This window comes from Dasypus novemcinctus, chromosome X, assembly GCF_030445035.2.
Source record: "Dasypus novemcinctus isolate mDasNov1 chromosome X, mDasNov1.1.hap2, whole genome shotgun sequence".
In the NCBI taxonomy this organism is placed as follows: domain Eukaryota; kingdom Metazoa; phylum Chordata; class Mammalia; order Cingulata; family Dasypodidae; genus Dasypus; species Dasypus novemcinctus.
In genome coordinates this window covers 36462107-36479840 of record NC_080704.1, presented here as the reverse complement: position 1 = coordinate 36479840, position 17734 = coordinate 36462107, and the positions used below count along the sequence as shown (strand labels likewise).

At 35.4% G+C, this 17734-nt stretch overlaps 1 protein-coding gene across 3 annotated transcripts in view; it reads left to right on the top strand.

Annotated features, from left to right (window-relative positions):
• DMD (dystrophin) overlaps nucleotides 1-17734 on the top strand; it is a 2676723-nt gene that overhangs the window by 1475491 nt on the left and 1183498 nt on the right. For all 3 annotated transcript variants that reach the window (XM_058291720.2, XM_023592525.3, XM_058291721.2), the window contains one exon: nucleotides 17243-17390. In XM_058291720.2, coding sequence (XP_058147703.1) covers nucleotides 17243-17390 — 148 coding nt within the window. The remainder of the gene's footprint in view (nucleotides 1-17242; nucleotides 17391-17734) is intronic.

The following is a 17734-nucleotide window of genomic DNA, read 5'->3' as shown; positions in this document are numbered from 1 at the left end:
TTGAAAGGACTTACTGAATGCCCAGTATCTTTAAAAAAAATATCCACGCCAAGACTCATCATCATGAAATTTCAAGATAACAAGGAAAGACAAGTTCAAGGAACACAAATCAGAATGCTATGGACTTTTGAGCACCAACAACAGAAGCTAGAAGAAAATGGAGCATTGCTGTTACACTTCTAAGAGCAAGTGATTTTTAACCTAGATCCTATACCCTATTGTGGTAATTTTAAAATCATTTTCACAATGTCTTTGTTACTCTTTCCTTCAAGAGTCGGAGCTTAATTTCCTTCCACTTGAGTGTAGACTGGACTTTTAGTGAATAAATATGGCAGAAGTAATGCTATATCAGTTCCAAATTTAAGTTATTGAACAACTTTGGTTTCTGCCTTGAGTGATCGCTATCATCTATCTATCTGTCTGTCTGTCACTATATCTGCATCTATATACAAATTTCCCTTTCTCTTATGGATTACTTGTTCTAGAGGAAAACATGTCATTAGCAGCCCTGTGGAGAGGTCCGTATGGTGAGAAACTGAAGTCTTCTGCCAACAGCCATGAGAATGTGCTTTGAAGTAGATCCTTCAGCTCCAGCCAAATCTTAAGAGGCTGCAGCCATAGCTAACAGCCAAAATCCCAGATTCCTGACCCTCAGAAACTGTTATATAATAAGGGTTTTTGGTTTTAAGCTGCTTACTTTTGGGGTAAGTTGATACTCAGCAATAAATAACAAATCCAGCCTACCAAACTATAAATCAAGGATGAGGAGAGAACGATTTCTTTTTCAGACAAACTAAATCTTAAAAACTTACTTCCTTTAAACCTTTGTTCAGGAATCTATATGAGAAAGCAATCAACCAAGTGAGGATGGAAACCAAGGAAAAGGAAGACAGTGCATCAGTCAGGATAGCCTGAGTTCTGCTGCAGTAACAAAAAAGCCCAAAATGCCATTAAGCCCCAAAATGAATCTTGGGCTTTTTGAGACTAAGATGACTAAGAGTCATCTCTTATCCATGCTACATATCCAGCACAAATCAGCTGGAGATTTTGATACTTTTGGTCACTCGATACCTAGGATTCACCCTAACAGGTAAAAAGTGCCTGGGCAGTCTTACCCTAACTCTTCAATACTTCTACACAAAAGTGACATGTGTCATTTCTTTTGCATTTCATTGTCCAAAGCAATTCACAAGGCTAAACCTAATTTTAAGGAGGCAGGGAATTATAATCATCAGTATGTTCAAGAAAGGAGAAGAACTATGATGATAGCTCAGCACTAGTATTTCCTGCTAGTCATAGGATTCAGAGAACTTTGATTCTAACACAGGAGAGAGATGAAGAGAAGTCCCAGAAAGATGGTGGAGAAGATCCTGGGACAACAGCTATATAATGTGTCTAGAGAGAAAGTTTTCCAAACTTACTGGAAATAAAGTTCTAGAAGGTTTGTCACCAAATAAGAAATAAAACTGATAGTATACCTGATGTGTTGAACGTATTTAGAGGTAATTTTTCATTGTGTCAGAGAATTCAGAGCTGAACTAGTGATACGTACATAGAAAATTAGGAAGTTTTAAAAAAGCATAATTATTAATTGCAGGAAAAAACAAAATTACATATGATAGGAATTGTATTCATGATACAACATAAAAATATGCTGTGATTAACATGAAATTTATGACAGAGTAACATTGTAATAAGTTATTATCCATAGGAATTATTTTCCCATCTCACACCATACATAAAAATAAGTTTAAAATGCAAAATGGATTAATGGCCTAAATATGAAAAGCAAAGTATTAAAAATTACATAAAATTATAAGTGAACATTTTTATGACCTAGAAAAAGAATTTCTTAAGCAACTGTAGAAGGCAAAATTCATAAAGAAAAGATTGAGACATTTGACTTTTATTAAAACCTTCTCTACAATGAAAAGACACAATAAACAAAAAAAAAGCATAGGCTCAGGGAAAATATTTTTAACATTATAACCTACCAAGGGATTCATATCAGAATTTATTGAAGATTCATACTCTAACCTAAGAAGAGATTCATAACAGAATTTATTAAAGATTCATATGATAGAAAAAATACAAAAAAGTAAAATATGTTCAAAGAAAGTAAATAAAGAAAATAAACCATAATTCACAAAAGAAAAAAGATCTGAATGTCAAATAAACGTTATGACTAGATAGGCATCCTCATTAGTCACTGAACAAATACAAAATGAGATACCAATCATTTCCATCAGATTAAATTTGAGAACCATTGGTCTAGGTCTTTCCACATCCTGGGTCCTGGTTCTTCTTCATATAATGCCATTCCTACTGTCTCTGCCCAAGAGACCACTACTCATCCTTAACCCACAGTGAAATCTTCCCAGCATCTCCCTCTTCCCTGCTCTCCCAATCCTAGGCAGTTAGTCCAGCTCTACTCTATTCTAGCATTTCCTTAAGTCTTTGTTTGGATTTCCGTAAATAGACCCTGAGGTCAGGATTCCAGTCCAAGTAGTTTACTTTAGGGAAATATAGGGGTGGGCCAGGGGACTTGAGAGAAGGAATAGAAGGATGCCTAAAAAGGTACATTTTCAACCCAATTAACCCTTTGGGTGGCTGGAGCTTCATCTCCAGAAGGAAACTCTGGGAAACACATACCTTGGAGTTACCTACCTGAGGGTGCAAGGGAGCTGGGATATTTAGTCATCAACTCTCATCAATTATTGGTTGAGAGCCACTCCCAGGAGTGTTAATTCCTGAGCATTGCTGGCCTGTCCTATAGGTGAGCAAAGCTAACTTCTGCAGTCAGAGGAGCCTGAAGGAGTCCTCAGGCAAAGAAATTCAAGTGCTGACATTGAGAAATTAAGCCAGTGTACACTGAAATGGAAAGACAAGGGGATGTGGGCAGGTCAATGTACAGTATCTGCTAAAACTTTGGTACATACCCTCATTATAATATGTATTGTACGTAGGACTTTCTCATCGGCAGGGATAGTGTCTTTTTCATCTTTATACACTGACTGTAGCACACTGCCAACACTTAATAAAAGTTGATTAAATTACTAAATAAAGAATTAATGGTTAAATAAAGAGTGCATATACTATACTTCACACACATTTATGAAGTATATCTACTGGACTTTGAACTTTCGTATTATTTCTTAGAGGTTTGAGTACTTTCCACATTAAATATTCTTTTTTTTTTAATTTGTCTTTATTTTGCCTCTGCTTTTTCCTCTTTCTGCACTAGCTATATTTACTTGACTGCAGAAACAGCATACACTGATGTTAATGAAACTATAGATGAAACACCTAAAATGATAGAAAAGAATCTGCTCTAATTAAATAAGAAAGCAACCCCTACAGGTTTAGACATGTGCCTTCAGGTATAGGATAGAACAGTTTTAATGAATTTGGTAGTTTTATACCCAAGAATATTTCCCTCATGCATTTGTGTTTTAATAAGATGGAATGTAAAATAGCAAAAGGGGCCTGATTTTTATGATGATCTTTATTCATAAGGTATTAAGTCCGATATGATGAAAGTTTCCTTGACTATAGTTGCTGGAGTTGGACAGATTTAGTTCAGTGAAATGGAAGTGAAGTTGTCTCTCCTATATTGTTTCATGCTGGAACATCCTTGCTCCTTTCAGGTAAACATCATCCACAGAATGTTCATCAAGGCAGCAGATTCAAACTAAAACTGAGCATTCTAGCCATGGTCCTGAGACCCCTGGCACATTTAATTCATTTAAGAAAAATTCATTGGATGTATATACACTAAAATATGCCTTGAAATTAATTACCACTTCTCTGATTTTATAAGAAAGTCTTTCGGACACATTCCTCTGACTTATGGGTACAACTCCCTGCAAAATAGGTCGTCTATTAAAGATGCTTCTTATTTTCTTTCTTACTTAAGACCTTTCCTTCCTGCAATATCTAATCGAAATGTTACTCTGATGCAATTCCAGCAGTAATACTCTGTCAATTCCACCTGGCATTTCTAAACTCATTCCTTTACTATGCTTCCATTTCAGTGTGTTCCAAAACCAACTTATAATGAAATGGGAATATTTTTCCCTGTTTGGAAAGTTTTTGTAGAATTAACAGACAATCCTAATTGTTCCTTTTCAAAAAATTCTGCAAACTTTAAGATTGGTTCCAATAAGATTAAACATAGTAAACATTAGGAAAAATAATAACATATATGTTCATCAGTATGGTTGATGATAACTGTTCGGAGGGGAGAGCTCTTGTAAATTAATAACTTTCTAAATAGGAAAGCAGTCTTGTGAAAGGTTATGGTACCAACTAAATTGTGTAAGAGAGAAAATAAATTTCCCATGTAGAATAAAGCTAAGTAAAAGTGAATTGCTTCAATTTTATTCTTATTGTGTGCTCATACCAAATAAATTCTAATATACACAGCAATCTTAATCTTTAATTTTAATCATGCCTGAAAGAAAGGAGGCCCCCGGGAAAAGCGAGACTCAAAAACTGATCTTAAGTAGTACATTTTGATTTGGTGCTATAGCCTATGGAGGAAATAAACATATGGCAGATTAAGAAGAAAAGTGCCATACCTTTCTAATTTTTATTCCTAGTATATCTATTTGGAATCTGCATTTTAAGAACACGTTTAACAAGATAATGACATCTACATGTCTTATTTGCTTTGAGGATTGAAATCTGTTCGTCCTCCATTTTAAAAGAAAATGGATATTTCCTTTCATTCTACCTTACCTGAATATTTTAAGTTGAATTTCTTGTAACTGGAGCAAGTGTGCTGTCCCTCCCTCATTCAGAAGAAAACAAGGAAAGGCAAATGACTCCATTTACCGTAATCGATTTGGTTTGCCCAATTATCCTAGCAATAAAGTCAGTTTATACATAGTGAAATGTTTGAGCTTTATGGGCAAGATAAGTAGATCTACCTGAAGATCTCATTTTGTGTGTGAGTAGGAAATGTATAAAAGAAATTTTACATATTTTCCTCATTCATACTTCTATATTGAAAGGAAAATTGTCACATATGCATATGCATTTGGCAATTTAGCATTTGTATATAAATGAGGCAATTATATATATATAGGTGTGTATATGTACACACATATATTTTTGGATATAATGATTATTGGTACTGCTACCATTGGTTGAGGACTTAATATATGTTTAACAAACGTTACGATAATATTCCTAACCCTTATAACAACCCTGTGCAGTAGATTAATCATGCCCATTTCACAGCAAATTTAAATCCCATGCTTATGTTTACCAAGCTCTAATAAGCAATAAAGCAGAAATTCCTATGCTTCACAGCGTCCTTGTTTTACAACCTGTTTGAAGTAAAGCAAAGTCAGTGTTTATTTTGAGAAACGATAGTTTGGGAGCTTGACTCTACAAAACAGTTTCCTCTTGTGAGACAAAATAATTAAAAATGGCTGTTAATATACAAATTGTATATTAACAATTTACTAAAGTATTTTTTAGTAACCTGAAAAAAATAACAATATTTATGCTACCTGTTCCAGAAGACAAAAAAGGCAACTTCACATAATTTCTACCCTTTAGTGTAGCTTGGTGATAATTGCACCAATGAAAATTAGAATGGAATAAATTATTTAAAATAGGACAAAAAGAGGTTTGGAAGGTTTCAGAGAGAGGAGGGATTATCTTTAATTGACAACATCAGAAAGGTTTTCATGAAGGAAGCTGTATCAATATCTGGGGATTTCAACAGAAAATCCAGGGGAAGAACATTTAAAGACAAGCAGTATCATGAACAAAAGCAAACAAATAAACAGAAAACAGATAAGGAAACTTAGAGAATGTTTATGGAAAACCAAGATAAATTCCATTTTGTTTTTAGAGAACAAAGAACTTCTTGTGATGGCATGTTAGGTTGAAAAAATGATGCTTTAAAAAGGTCAATTAGGTCGTTTATGAATCTTCTCCGTTTAAAATTTATGCTTTAAAGTAGGGTGGAGCAAAACAATTACACCCAGCTTTATGTCCGAGAGAACAGAATATAATATAAGTAGGATATCTTATTTTCCATGATAAATTATTCTAATGACACTGAAGCAAAACACATAAACAATAAACTATTCTTATTCAACTGTAATACTGCCTTGCATCCCTGCTTTGAAGCATACAACTTACTTAGCTCCCCAAGTCTATTTTCTGGTCTTCAAAATATAAAACAACGTCTGCCTCAAGGTGTTAATGAGAGTACTCCAATACTATAGTGAGTCTAAAGTACTTAGTAGAGTGTTGGCACCTAGCTGTGGCTGTAGCTGCTTTTGCTTCTATTGCTAGGCATAAGATCCTGGATATTTCACGTTTGGTGTTTGAATGACTAGAAAGACGTCCTTATTTCAATTACCCCCTCTAGCCAACAAATAAAAGGTATGAGGTAGAAGCTATGGTGTCTAACACTATTTCATCTTTTGCACTGTACACTGAAGATATGTAAATTAAGGCTAAATTACATACTAGCACTTTTTTAAGGGGACCATGAATATATCAAGTCCTCAGAAAGTATGTTAACTTAAACTTTTCTAGAAATGTAAATTATTTAATTTTGATTGTTGAATCAGTTTCTAGAGTTAATTTCTCGAAAAGCTTCTATATATTAAAGTAACATTATAACTCACTAATACCAAACATTTTTGCTACTTTGCGTATTTTTACACGTGCTAATTATGCCGAATCAAGGCATTGAAATTGCATAATTTTTAGGTTAATATTAGCATAATCCTACATTGTTTTTTTTTTCCCAGAAGGAGTGCAAAAATAATATACCCTGGATATTTTTGCAACATGATGTAACTGTCAAATAATGCACCCTTTACACAATAATTGGTCTGCTGGGACTTGGAACTGTGGCAAAGATGTTTGTACGAGAGAAGGGCAAAGGAGATTTGTGGCATACCAACGATATTAGTAATAGCAGAGATGTTTTTGTTTTCCTTTTTCTAATTAGCTAATGACACAAATCAGATTTCAAGTGTAGGTGAAGATATGAATCCTTTCCAGCTATTTGGGTATTTATAAACTTATCTCGGGGATATTAATGGTATCCCTCTGTAATCCAAAATAATATGTTCAATGAAGTTCCAATAAACCCTCAATATCTATTTAGTTCAAGTTCCTCGTGGGTATTTATACATATTTGAGTATGTTTGTGTGTGTATAACTATGTCATTTCTGTATGTTCATTTATCACACATTCATTACATATGTATATTCATTTCAAAGAGTACTTATTTATCTAAAATGACTCAAGCTTGTTTAGGCTTTTCTGATTTAGCTTCCTCCACAGATCTTCTGTCTACCTAAAGGAGAAAAGGACCACTGCAATACACCATTTTAGACTCTGTCCAGACATTCATGTCCCATGAAAGATCAGCAAAGATTAAATGCACTTTTCATGCCCAGTGAGAGACCGGCAAAGCTAAAAAACATTTTAGAAATCTAAAGAATTTTAAGATCTCCTTAAATAAATAACTTTAACTAAAGTTGTTATTGATAACATGAAGTGTTTGTGGGTCCTTACAAATAAGCTTATCAACATTTATCTAACTTTATCACTGTTATTTTAAAAGTCTTTTATCAAAGTCCTTTATCTGAAACACCCCCCTTTGAAAAGAGTCATATTTCTTAAGGATCTGTGCATCCTTATCCCTAAATTAGACCTCAATAAGTTTGTGGAACATTTATTATTTCGTATAGGAAAGCCATCTTGCATTTTCTACTAGTGAAAACAACAGTGTTCTGAAAATATATTGATTTGGAAATGATTTCTGTTGTAGACTGAGTCATATTTTTCATTCTAAATTTTGAATCAGTGTCATAAAATGTGCAGATTATTAATGGTTGTCATTAATATCAATAACACAAAAATTTTATTGCTCTTTATACCTTACAATATTCTTTTATCCTCCTTAAAATGTTCTATCAAGTAGGTGATATTATCTTTACTTTGTACATGAGGGACCCGAGATTCAAAGAAGTAAAATGATATACCCAAGCTTTCCTGGCTCCTAGATGAAAGATATAAGGTGTGTATGCAAATTACTCATGAACTCTTTTATACACTTATTCATTCATTCATTCATTCATCCATTTAAAAATATATCAAAATCTTGCTAGGGGTCAGGAATAGTGCTTGGTGCTAGGAATTCAAAGGTGAATAGGGTACGTTCCTTTTCCTAAATGTTCACAGGGAAAAACAGCTCTGAAAATAGATAATTAAAATATGAAGTAGTATGGTGATAGAGGTTTTTGCAGAGTGGGGAAACCTGTCTTAGGAATTAATGAATTCTGAGGGAGACTGGCTTCCCAGAATAAAGTAATGTTGTCAAGGGATGGAATTCTAAGATACAACAGAAGGCCCAAAGTAAAAATAGGATTTGGATTGTTCTGGAATTTTTAAGGCATTTAGTGTTCCGAAGCATAGTATACATGGTGGGTTAGGTATTGTGTGTGGTGGGACTGAAAAGGAAATAGCTGTGGCGGTGTGGATGCACATTGGAGGGTGGTGAGAAATTGACAAAAGAGAGGAGTTGGAGTATGTCAAGTAAAAGACATTAGAGGCTTGCAGGAAAGATCATGACTGGAACTAGAGGGAAGAAACCAAATTAAAGAAACATTTCTGGTTTAAAATTGATGAGATATAGAAATAGGCAAGGTGAGAAAGGAAGGGACAAGTAAAGGATGACCCCAAGAATTCTAGCTTGGGGATCATTAACTAAACTTGAAAGGAAAGATTTACAGGAGAAAATAAGGAATTATTGACCCATCATGTTTGAGGATCACCTAGAATGTTCTTCTAAGGATTACTCCAAAGCTGCTGGAAACAATGAACATAGAGCTTAGGGAAGGACCAGAAGCTGGAGCTCTGTGATTATCAGACTGTTTTTTAATATATAGTTTTATTGGAACCCATCCATGTCCATTTGCCTGTGTATAGTGTGTGGTTGCTTTTGCGCTAAATAGTAGAGTTGAGTAGTTGCAACAAATACCACATATAGGCTGCTGACAAAACCTAAAATATTTATTCTCAAGCCCTTTACAGGAAAAGGTTGCCAACCCTTGTTATAGTTGTTACTTGAACCTTTGTGAGTGAATGCAATTCTATAGGGAAAATGTCCCGACAGGAAATACAAGAAGTTCACCTATAGTAACTAGATTTCTCTTTGATGCATAAATATCCTGTTTCCTCTAAGCATGGCAAGAGTTCTCTATGATTGGAAAAAGTTCACATTAAATGTTGATGTTGGTGATAGAATTCGAATAAAGTCTCTTTTCTGTTTGTATATATGGTGGTAAATGAAAAAGTTACTATGAGAAACAAGGGAAATAAAATGTGTAAAATTTCAAAAGTAGAAGAGAGGGAATAAAGGTATGAGAATGAGTCCCTAAACACAAATATTATAACTGCTTTAAGAAATCTAAAAAAAAAAAGAACTTCTACATCAAACTGTTTCGAAGCCTGAGAACCAGGCTCACAGACTGTAAAGATTAGGGATCAATAAAATAAGCAAGGTATTATGAAATAAAATGTCAATCCAGGGCTGTAAAAATACTAGTAATGGATATATTGAAAACAGTAAGCTTAATAAGAAAGCTATCACTTTATACCACTGTTTGCATATTTCTTTACTTTGCTATAAAAATATTTTAAATAATAACATTTTCAACAATGTGAGTGGAACCAGAGGACTTTTCACTACATACCCATTTATTTTTTCTACTGTTCATCCATTATTTTGTTCTTTATGCAAAAACAAAAATTGCCTAAATTTGCCTAAAAATACCTAAAAAAATTAAAATGAAATTTCTGCCTTAGGAAAAGAATGTCCTATTTCACACAATACACAAAAATCATATGCTGGTGAATTTTAAACCTAAATGGAAAAAGCAAATTAATAAAGCTCTTAAATAAAATATAGGTGAATATCTTAATGAATGCTGGGTAAAAAAGATTTCTTAAACCAGATATCCAAAGCAGCAATCATAAAGGAGAAAATGGTAAAGTGGACTATGTTGTATAGCAATAGCTTCTGGAAACCAAAATTCAGCATTGAATGAAAAGTCAAGTGACAGAGTGGGAGAAGCTATTTGGAATACATATGTAGCTGATAAAATGTGTGCATCCATAATTTTGAGGAATTCCTACAAATCTTTAAGAATAGACAATCCAATAGAAAAATGGGACTGGGAAAATTAGCACAAAGAGGGTTACTGGCAGTGTTCTATTTCTTGACCTAGGTGGTATTTATAGAGTGATCACACTATAATAAGTAACTAATGTTTCATGTTTCACAAAACACTATCCAAGATGTTTGCCATCTTCACAAAAAATAAGAAATCCAAATGACCAATAAATATATGAAGTGGTTCTCGGCACCATTAGTAAATCAGTGACATGCAAATGTAAACTAAAATGAGATATCACTATGTACCCATTAGAATGGTTGAAATTTAAAAGTCTGACAATACCAAGTGGTGGTAAAAAATAAAAGGTGAATAAAAAGGTGGTACAATTGGAATGTTCATGCACTGCTACGTGGAGTATAAATCATAGGAAAGTAAACTTGCATTCACTGCTGTTTGGCACTATTTAGAAAAATTAGAGATATACATACCCTGTGCCACATAGTTTCACTCATCGATATAGACTCCAGAAAAATGTCAGTGTACACATAACCAGGAGACATGTACAGAAATGTCCACAGCTGCATTATAACAACCCAAATATGTATTAACAGTAAAATAGATAACTAATTTGTGGTATATTCAGACATTGGAATAATATACAACAATGAATAAGCAATGCCATGGACTGATCTTAATAGCATAATATTGAGGAAATGAAACCAGACACAAAATAATAAATTTATCAAATGTATTACAATTTCCATTTATAAAAAGTTCAAAAGCATGTAAAACTAAATTAGACTGTTAGGAATGTATATTTAAATGGTAAAACTATAAAGAAAGGGAAGGAATGATTACCCTGAAAGTTGGGCGGGGGGGGGGGGGCAGGGAACAGGAGGGTGCGGTAATTGGAAGAGACTTCCAGTGGGTATTGTAACTGCTGGCAGTTTTTCTTATTTCATTACTTGAGTGATGGTTACCTCGGGTTTTATGTATTATTCTCTATTTTTATGTTTCACAATAAAAATGAATTAATATATAAACACATAGCATTGTCAGAGATAAGCATGGCCAACTAAGAGTCTATGCTAGAGCAATGATTCCTTATCCATAAACGGGCTAATGGGAAGCAGATTTGGATCAGCTGATAGAGTGTTGGCCTACAACAGGAGAGGTCCAGGGTTCAAACTCAGGGCCTCCTAACCCATGTGGAGCTGGCCCACGCACAGTGCTGATGCATGCAAGGAGTGCCCTGCCATGCTGGGGTGTCCCCCGCATAGGGGAGCCCCACGTGCAAGGAGTGCACCCCGCAAGGAGAGCTGTGCTGTGTGAAAAAATTGCAGTCTGCCCAGGAGTGGCACCGCACACATGGAGAGCTGACATAGCAAGATGACACAACAAAAAGAGACACAGATTCCTGGTGGCACTGACAAGAATGCAAGTGGACACAGAAGAACACACAACGAATGGACAAACAATGGGGGGGGGGGGAGGGAAGGGGAGAGAAATAAATAAAGTTAAAGAAATCTTTGAAAAAAAAATAGGCTAATGACAAGGTCTGTTTAATTACTGTAAATCCTGAAATTAAGTCAATTCTTATATGTTTTATCCCAATCAGGAGTCCAGATTCTACCTTAGTAAATTGATTTGCATTTGAAGGCCTAAGGTTAAAGAAGGTGCTGGGAATGTCAGGGCCACGCCTAGCAGCTATTTGCCAGCCCTTGCCTACCGGCGTCCTTTTCTATTGTGTGCAGATGTTTCAGTATGTTTCCATTCTGCAGAGAAGTTAAGCCTGACTGTACCTCAAGCCTGAAACTTGGAACAAGCAGCTTCAGCTGCTTCTCAAGGCAAGAGCTCTCAGTGGCAGAGCCTGCTCCCCCTGGGTTGTTTAAATATCTCACCCTGGGGCAGCACACATTTGTATCTCCTTTTGCTGGCAAAGTAGGGCTTGCAGAGCTGCCTTCCTTTGACCCCTGATCGGAGCAGCAATTGAGCTTCCCGGGAGACCACACGTGCTGTGATCTTTTCCTCTGTTCTTTTGGACCTTTGTACTAAGTAATGAAGTGGTCATCTTTTGAAAGTCTTTATTGTACCTGAGCCTGTGTTCCCAGGATGTGCCGTGTAGCAACTCACCCTGTGGAAGGCTGAACACCACAATAGCTACTCATATCTGGTGAACCCTGCTACACATTCTTCTAAGAAATGTACATATATTCACTCATTTAGATCTCACAATTAACCTTAGGAAGTAGGTACTCATTTTCTGACCTCTTTTCAAAGAGGTCATTTGCTTGCCCCAGGCCACACAGTAAAAGATGGTGCTAGAATTCCAGCCTGGGCAGTCTGATTGCTGTGTTCTACCTGCCTGAAGAGACACTGTCATGGGTTTCTGGAGGAGTCTGTGCCCAGGGGTGACATACAAACAGCTGGCACAAACTGGAATAGAGTTCTCAATATACACATGTGGATCTACACTCTGGATAAATGAGGCAGGAGGAGATAGCTTCAACCTAGAAAGCTGGGGGACATTGTCTTAGGAGTGAGAATTAAAAGGGGGTGGGAGAAGTGGGGAGGAGTTGGAGCCATGGCAGAGGCCCTCCAACTGAATCAGGTCCAGAAAAAACTTCACAACTGTTGTACACTGAGTTTTTTTTTTAATTTAATACTTCTCTTAATAGGGCAGTGGGAGAGAGGGGTTTCTATGATTTGACTTTTATTTGTTAACACTTATAGTTTGGACCATGAGACTTTAGCCAAGATCCCTCCCACTTACCTGGTCAAAGATGAAATATGTAGGAGAAAATAATCAGCAGCCCAGTGCTGAGTTTGCAGACCTAAGTATAAAGCCACAATGGAAATGTCACAAGGCTACTAGGGTGTTATTTATTTAAATCTATTTCATAGAATTCAGCACCACCTTAATGGCCTGAAAGTGTTAAAGTATGTCCCAAAGTACCTAAATTACTCCCTAAATGTAATTTATGCTCTAGAATAATCTGACTAACTTGATTTAGAACAGCAGGAAATAAGTTATGCTGCACATAAATGAAGCAGGAGTGTAATTTTAAATACCGCTTGCATAGTGAATGAGAATTTTAATATTTGGGAAATTTTTAAATCACTTGATTTATTATCCATATGTTTATACTGACATTTTTTGTCCTTTATTTAGTTGGGTCCACATTTCTTCTTACTGCCATGGGGAGGGGGATGGGTGGGTGGAGAAACTTCTTTTGTTTTCCCCTGGAAATAATATAGAGACTTAAAGTTGTGTTTATTTTCCTGAAAGTTATTTTTAATGTCTCTATGTGTTCCTAGTTGTTGCTGCCTTTTTCCTCACTCATGGACATTTCAATTAAGGGAGTGAGAAAAATTTAAGCAATATAGTGCTGATAAGAAATTAAATTTGTAAATGTAACATTATAAAACTAGCAACATTTATATCTATTCATTGGAATTTCCCTTGGTGGAAAGAGTTTAAGTTTATAAGTAGTCATGATAAAAATTGTAATTTTATATAGTAAATTCAAAGATGGATTTAGACTGTGCTGTTAACAGCACATATTAAAAGCTGAAAAGTATATTTTAAAATTTTATGTGATGCTTGAAATGGAGTTTAAAGTCTTATTATTAACATTAAATGTCATCACGTGTAAAGTACATCCTTTTATTCTTTAATATTTTGTTTGAATAGAGTTACTCATTTTAACATTCATTTTAATAATAAAATTAAATCAACTTTACAGGTTTTGGAATTTTAGCAGTTGTAACAAAGAGTACTATTGATATGGGCTATAGGTGGGAGACTCTTTGTCTCTTCAGAGATAACCTAAACTATCTGACTTGTGGGTGTGGGGTGATAAGAGGCTGCAGTCCTGCCCTTGGTGACTATGGCAATGACTCCAGTCCCAGGAAACAGTTTAACAATGCAAGGTCTATAATCTTTAAGTATTCAGGGGAAACGCAAACCAAATATGCTAAAAGCTTATCTAGAATGCCTGAGGTCCATGCTAAAAGCTTACCTAAGATGTGGAAGATATATATGCTAATTCAAGCCTATTGAGAACTGAAACAAAAGGACCATTTGGCCTTTCCTGTCTATATAAGAGGGACTCAAAAATCTTGTTCAGGGCTCCGGATTGAAACAGAAAGCTCCCGAGTCTGGCCGGCAGTCAGTCAATAAACCATTTTTCCTTCTCAAAATCATTCCTGAGTCCTGGCCTCTCTATACGCAAGTAATTGAACCTCTCTCAAATTCTACAACACTATGTATTCCTATATTTATAAAGTGACAATGTAAGTAGTTTGTATCGAGTCTTAAACTATGCAAAGGTTTGGGTTGCAGGAGTTGGGGAGGAGGAAGCAAAAGGGATATAGGACTAATGGGTAAAGTAAAGGGAGTTCTGAAGCTGGGGGTGAGGTGAGGGAACTGCAGTCCCCAGTGGCTGGCAACCCCATCCTTCCTCACTTTTATTGACCTAGGGCAAGAACGTAAATGGAGACCCCAGGCCTGCAGCCTGTTTCCCTTCTTGTCCCTTCTCTACTTCTGTCTTGCAGAGGGGTACAGACACATGGTTTTATTCTCTTGGGGAAGTATTAGAAACAATAATCTGTGCAGAGGAAGAGGTTTTGGGATGAGGGTTTGTGGTATCTGGTCCACAAACCAGAAACTGTCAGCATGGTGAGTAGTGGAAGGATGTGTCTGTGAAGCAGGTCTGAGATTAGAAACATTAGAGGCACATGACAGTCTGGACTGAAGAGTAGGTATTTATGGCACAAATGTTGGGATAACAGTCACCTACTGGTAGCTGAAATTGTTGGCAAGGGGATCATTCAGGTGATTGAGTAGGAAGAGAAGCAAAGTAAGAAGGAAACAGTTGACTGCTATAAAAGTGGACTGGTAAATTTTGACCAAAGTGTAACTCTCGGTGCTCTGGCTAGTTTCTTCCTATTTCCTAGGCTATGGTGGCAGGAGGAGAGTTGGAGGTGGTGGTCATTAGGGCATGAGGCTGCCATTTTTATTACATTTTAAATTATTTTCTACTACCGAATCTCAAAGTGTGAAATGCTCATTGTAGAAACACTGGACCACAGAGAAAGAATATAGACCGAAAGTTAAAATCATCTATAGTCGCAGAAGAAAAAATGCTAACTTTGCTAACTAGAGTTTTGTGGATGATAATTCAACAAGAAGTTTTTTATGCCAATGATACAAGTGCCCATTAGGACATATACAATGTACAATTCTTTTTTATGGAGAATAAACTCTTAAAATGTGTTCTGAAGTTATTTATTGTGCATTAGATAGTACTGAAAATACATGAATGCTGAATTATTATTAAGCACACAAAACATTTCCAAGATCATTCTGTTGCCAACATATGTATATATCATATTTCATCAACTCTAGGATGCTATTAATTATGAAAGGCGGGTTTTCTTACTTTTCAAGCTAGCTAAAGTTAAAGACTGCTTTCTTTTCTATTGTTGGCTGCTCTTTTTATGCTACCAAAATGATGTCTGTTTTACATTTGTTTACAAGCAAGAAATATAGTTATTCATTAAATGCAATGCTTGATAGAATGCAATGCACATGTAAAAGAATAAGTAAATATTTGGAAGGTAATAAAGAAGAAGAAAATGAGCCTACAAACTATTAGATTGAATTGTTTAACCTATGAGGTGTACCTTCATCCCGAAAAAAGGAAAGGCAGTGGAAAGGTACTATTGAAACCAAAAACATCTGGATTAAAAGTCCCTCTTGGTTATTTAAGCGCTATTTACCTTTTGGCAAGTTAATCTGCCTCTCAGTTTTCTCCTATGGAAAATGGGAATAATAAAGGGGTGCTTTGGGATTCAATGAAATGGTATATGCAAAAGCACAGAGCCCAGTGCCTGGCTTGAGGTAACTGCTCGATAAACGTGAATTGCACTCCCTCCCCAGTCAACCAATATGGAGTAGCAGCATTATTTAGGTTATAAACTTATTTAAATTTCCTAGATGGAAGAGAAGTCTGAGAAGATGTTAAGGAATTCAAAACTATAGCCCAAGTGCTTCTTAGGAGTAGAACTCAGAGAACCTTGACAAACTACTCTGAGACAGGATGACTTCTGGTTTGGTGCTGGCAAATTCTTGTTCATACAAGCTCCAGGAGACAGACTCTTTGTTACCTTACAGCAATTGTATTCACCTTGGCAGTGCATTAGAATCACCTGGGGCACTTCAAAAAATACCAAAATGCCCAGGTTCTATCTCCAAAGATACTGATTTAATTGGTCGGGAGCGGAGCCCCAGAATCAGTAGAGTTTTTATTTTGTTTACTTGTTTGTTTTTTTAAATACTTCAGGTGATTCTTATGTACCTTAGGGTAAACATAAAGCCCCGTTTCATATCATTTCTGCCTCAGTCAAATGTTACTAAAAAATGACCAAATACCTGCTTTTTAATATTCTTTTCATATGTGCTATTAACACATTTTCAGGTACTAAGTTCTTTCAGCATTCCAATGAAAATGTTAGCGGATACAATTAAACAACACCCATCACCAGATTTGAACTAGTATATTAATTAGTTGGTTATTTGCCTAGAATCTATATCTGTTGTCCTGGATGCTTGAGGATCTTACTGAATAGACTCTTTTGGATCAAGAGTAATATTGAAAATGAGTATTTTCATTTATGAGATTATTTATGAGATAACTTGAATTTGATCCAAAAATATTTTGGAATTGAATATATAGCTACTAAATATTTAATGCATTTGAATGTTATATTTTTAAATTCCTGGAATTCTTTTAAAAAGTAAATATGATCAAATGGAAGAAAATGCTAATTCTCCAAAATAATTGTCTTAGTTTGTATTTCAATCAAGAAATATATTCAAATTTAAAGAGGAAAATTTTAAATTATCATTCCTATTCAAATATTGATCATTATTTCTGATAATTCAAATTGAATCAATAAATGTGTGAAACTGTTAGAAGCGTGTCCCTACCAAGAGAAAAGATATGTATGCTAAGTCCATATAATTTGTTTTATGTAATCCATTTCTCTTATTTATGATCATATCTTTCACCTCTAGGCGATTTGACAGATCTGTTGAAAAATGGCGGCGTTTTCATTATGATCTGAAGATATTTAATCAATGGCTAACAGAAGCAGAACAGTTTCTCAAAAAGACACAAATTCCTGAGAATTGGGAACATGCCAAATACAAGTGGTATCTTAAGGTAAGTTTTTGAGATCTATTTTTCTAAATTGTCTTTATTTTTTGCCACAACTCACAACTGCTTATTTAAGTTCAGGTTGCTGAGGATGATCGAAATGATGGAAATTTATAATTCTGGCTTTTGTTGTCATCACAACACATCCTAGAATGCCATCATAATGATCATGTTGGGAGACTGTGCTATGGACTTTCTGTGTCATGGAGAGATAGGTAGCAAAGACATAACTGGTTTAGCTGATGAACTACAGAGTGTAATTGAATCTGTGATTTGGTGAAGCATCTTACAGGATGATGTACTGTGGCTTTGTAACAGTGTGTGTTAATGTTTTATGTTGGAATCTGTTT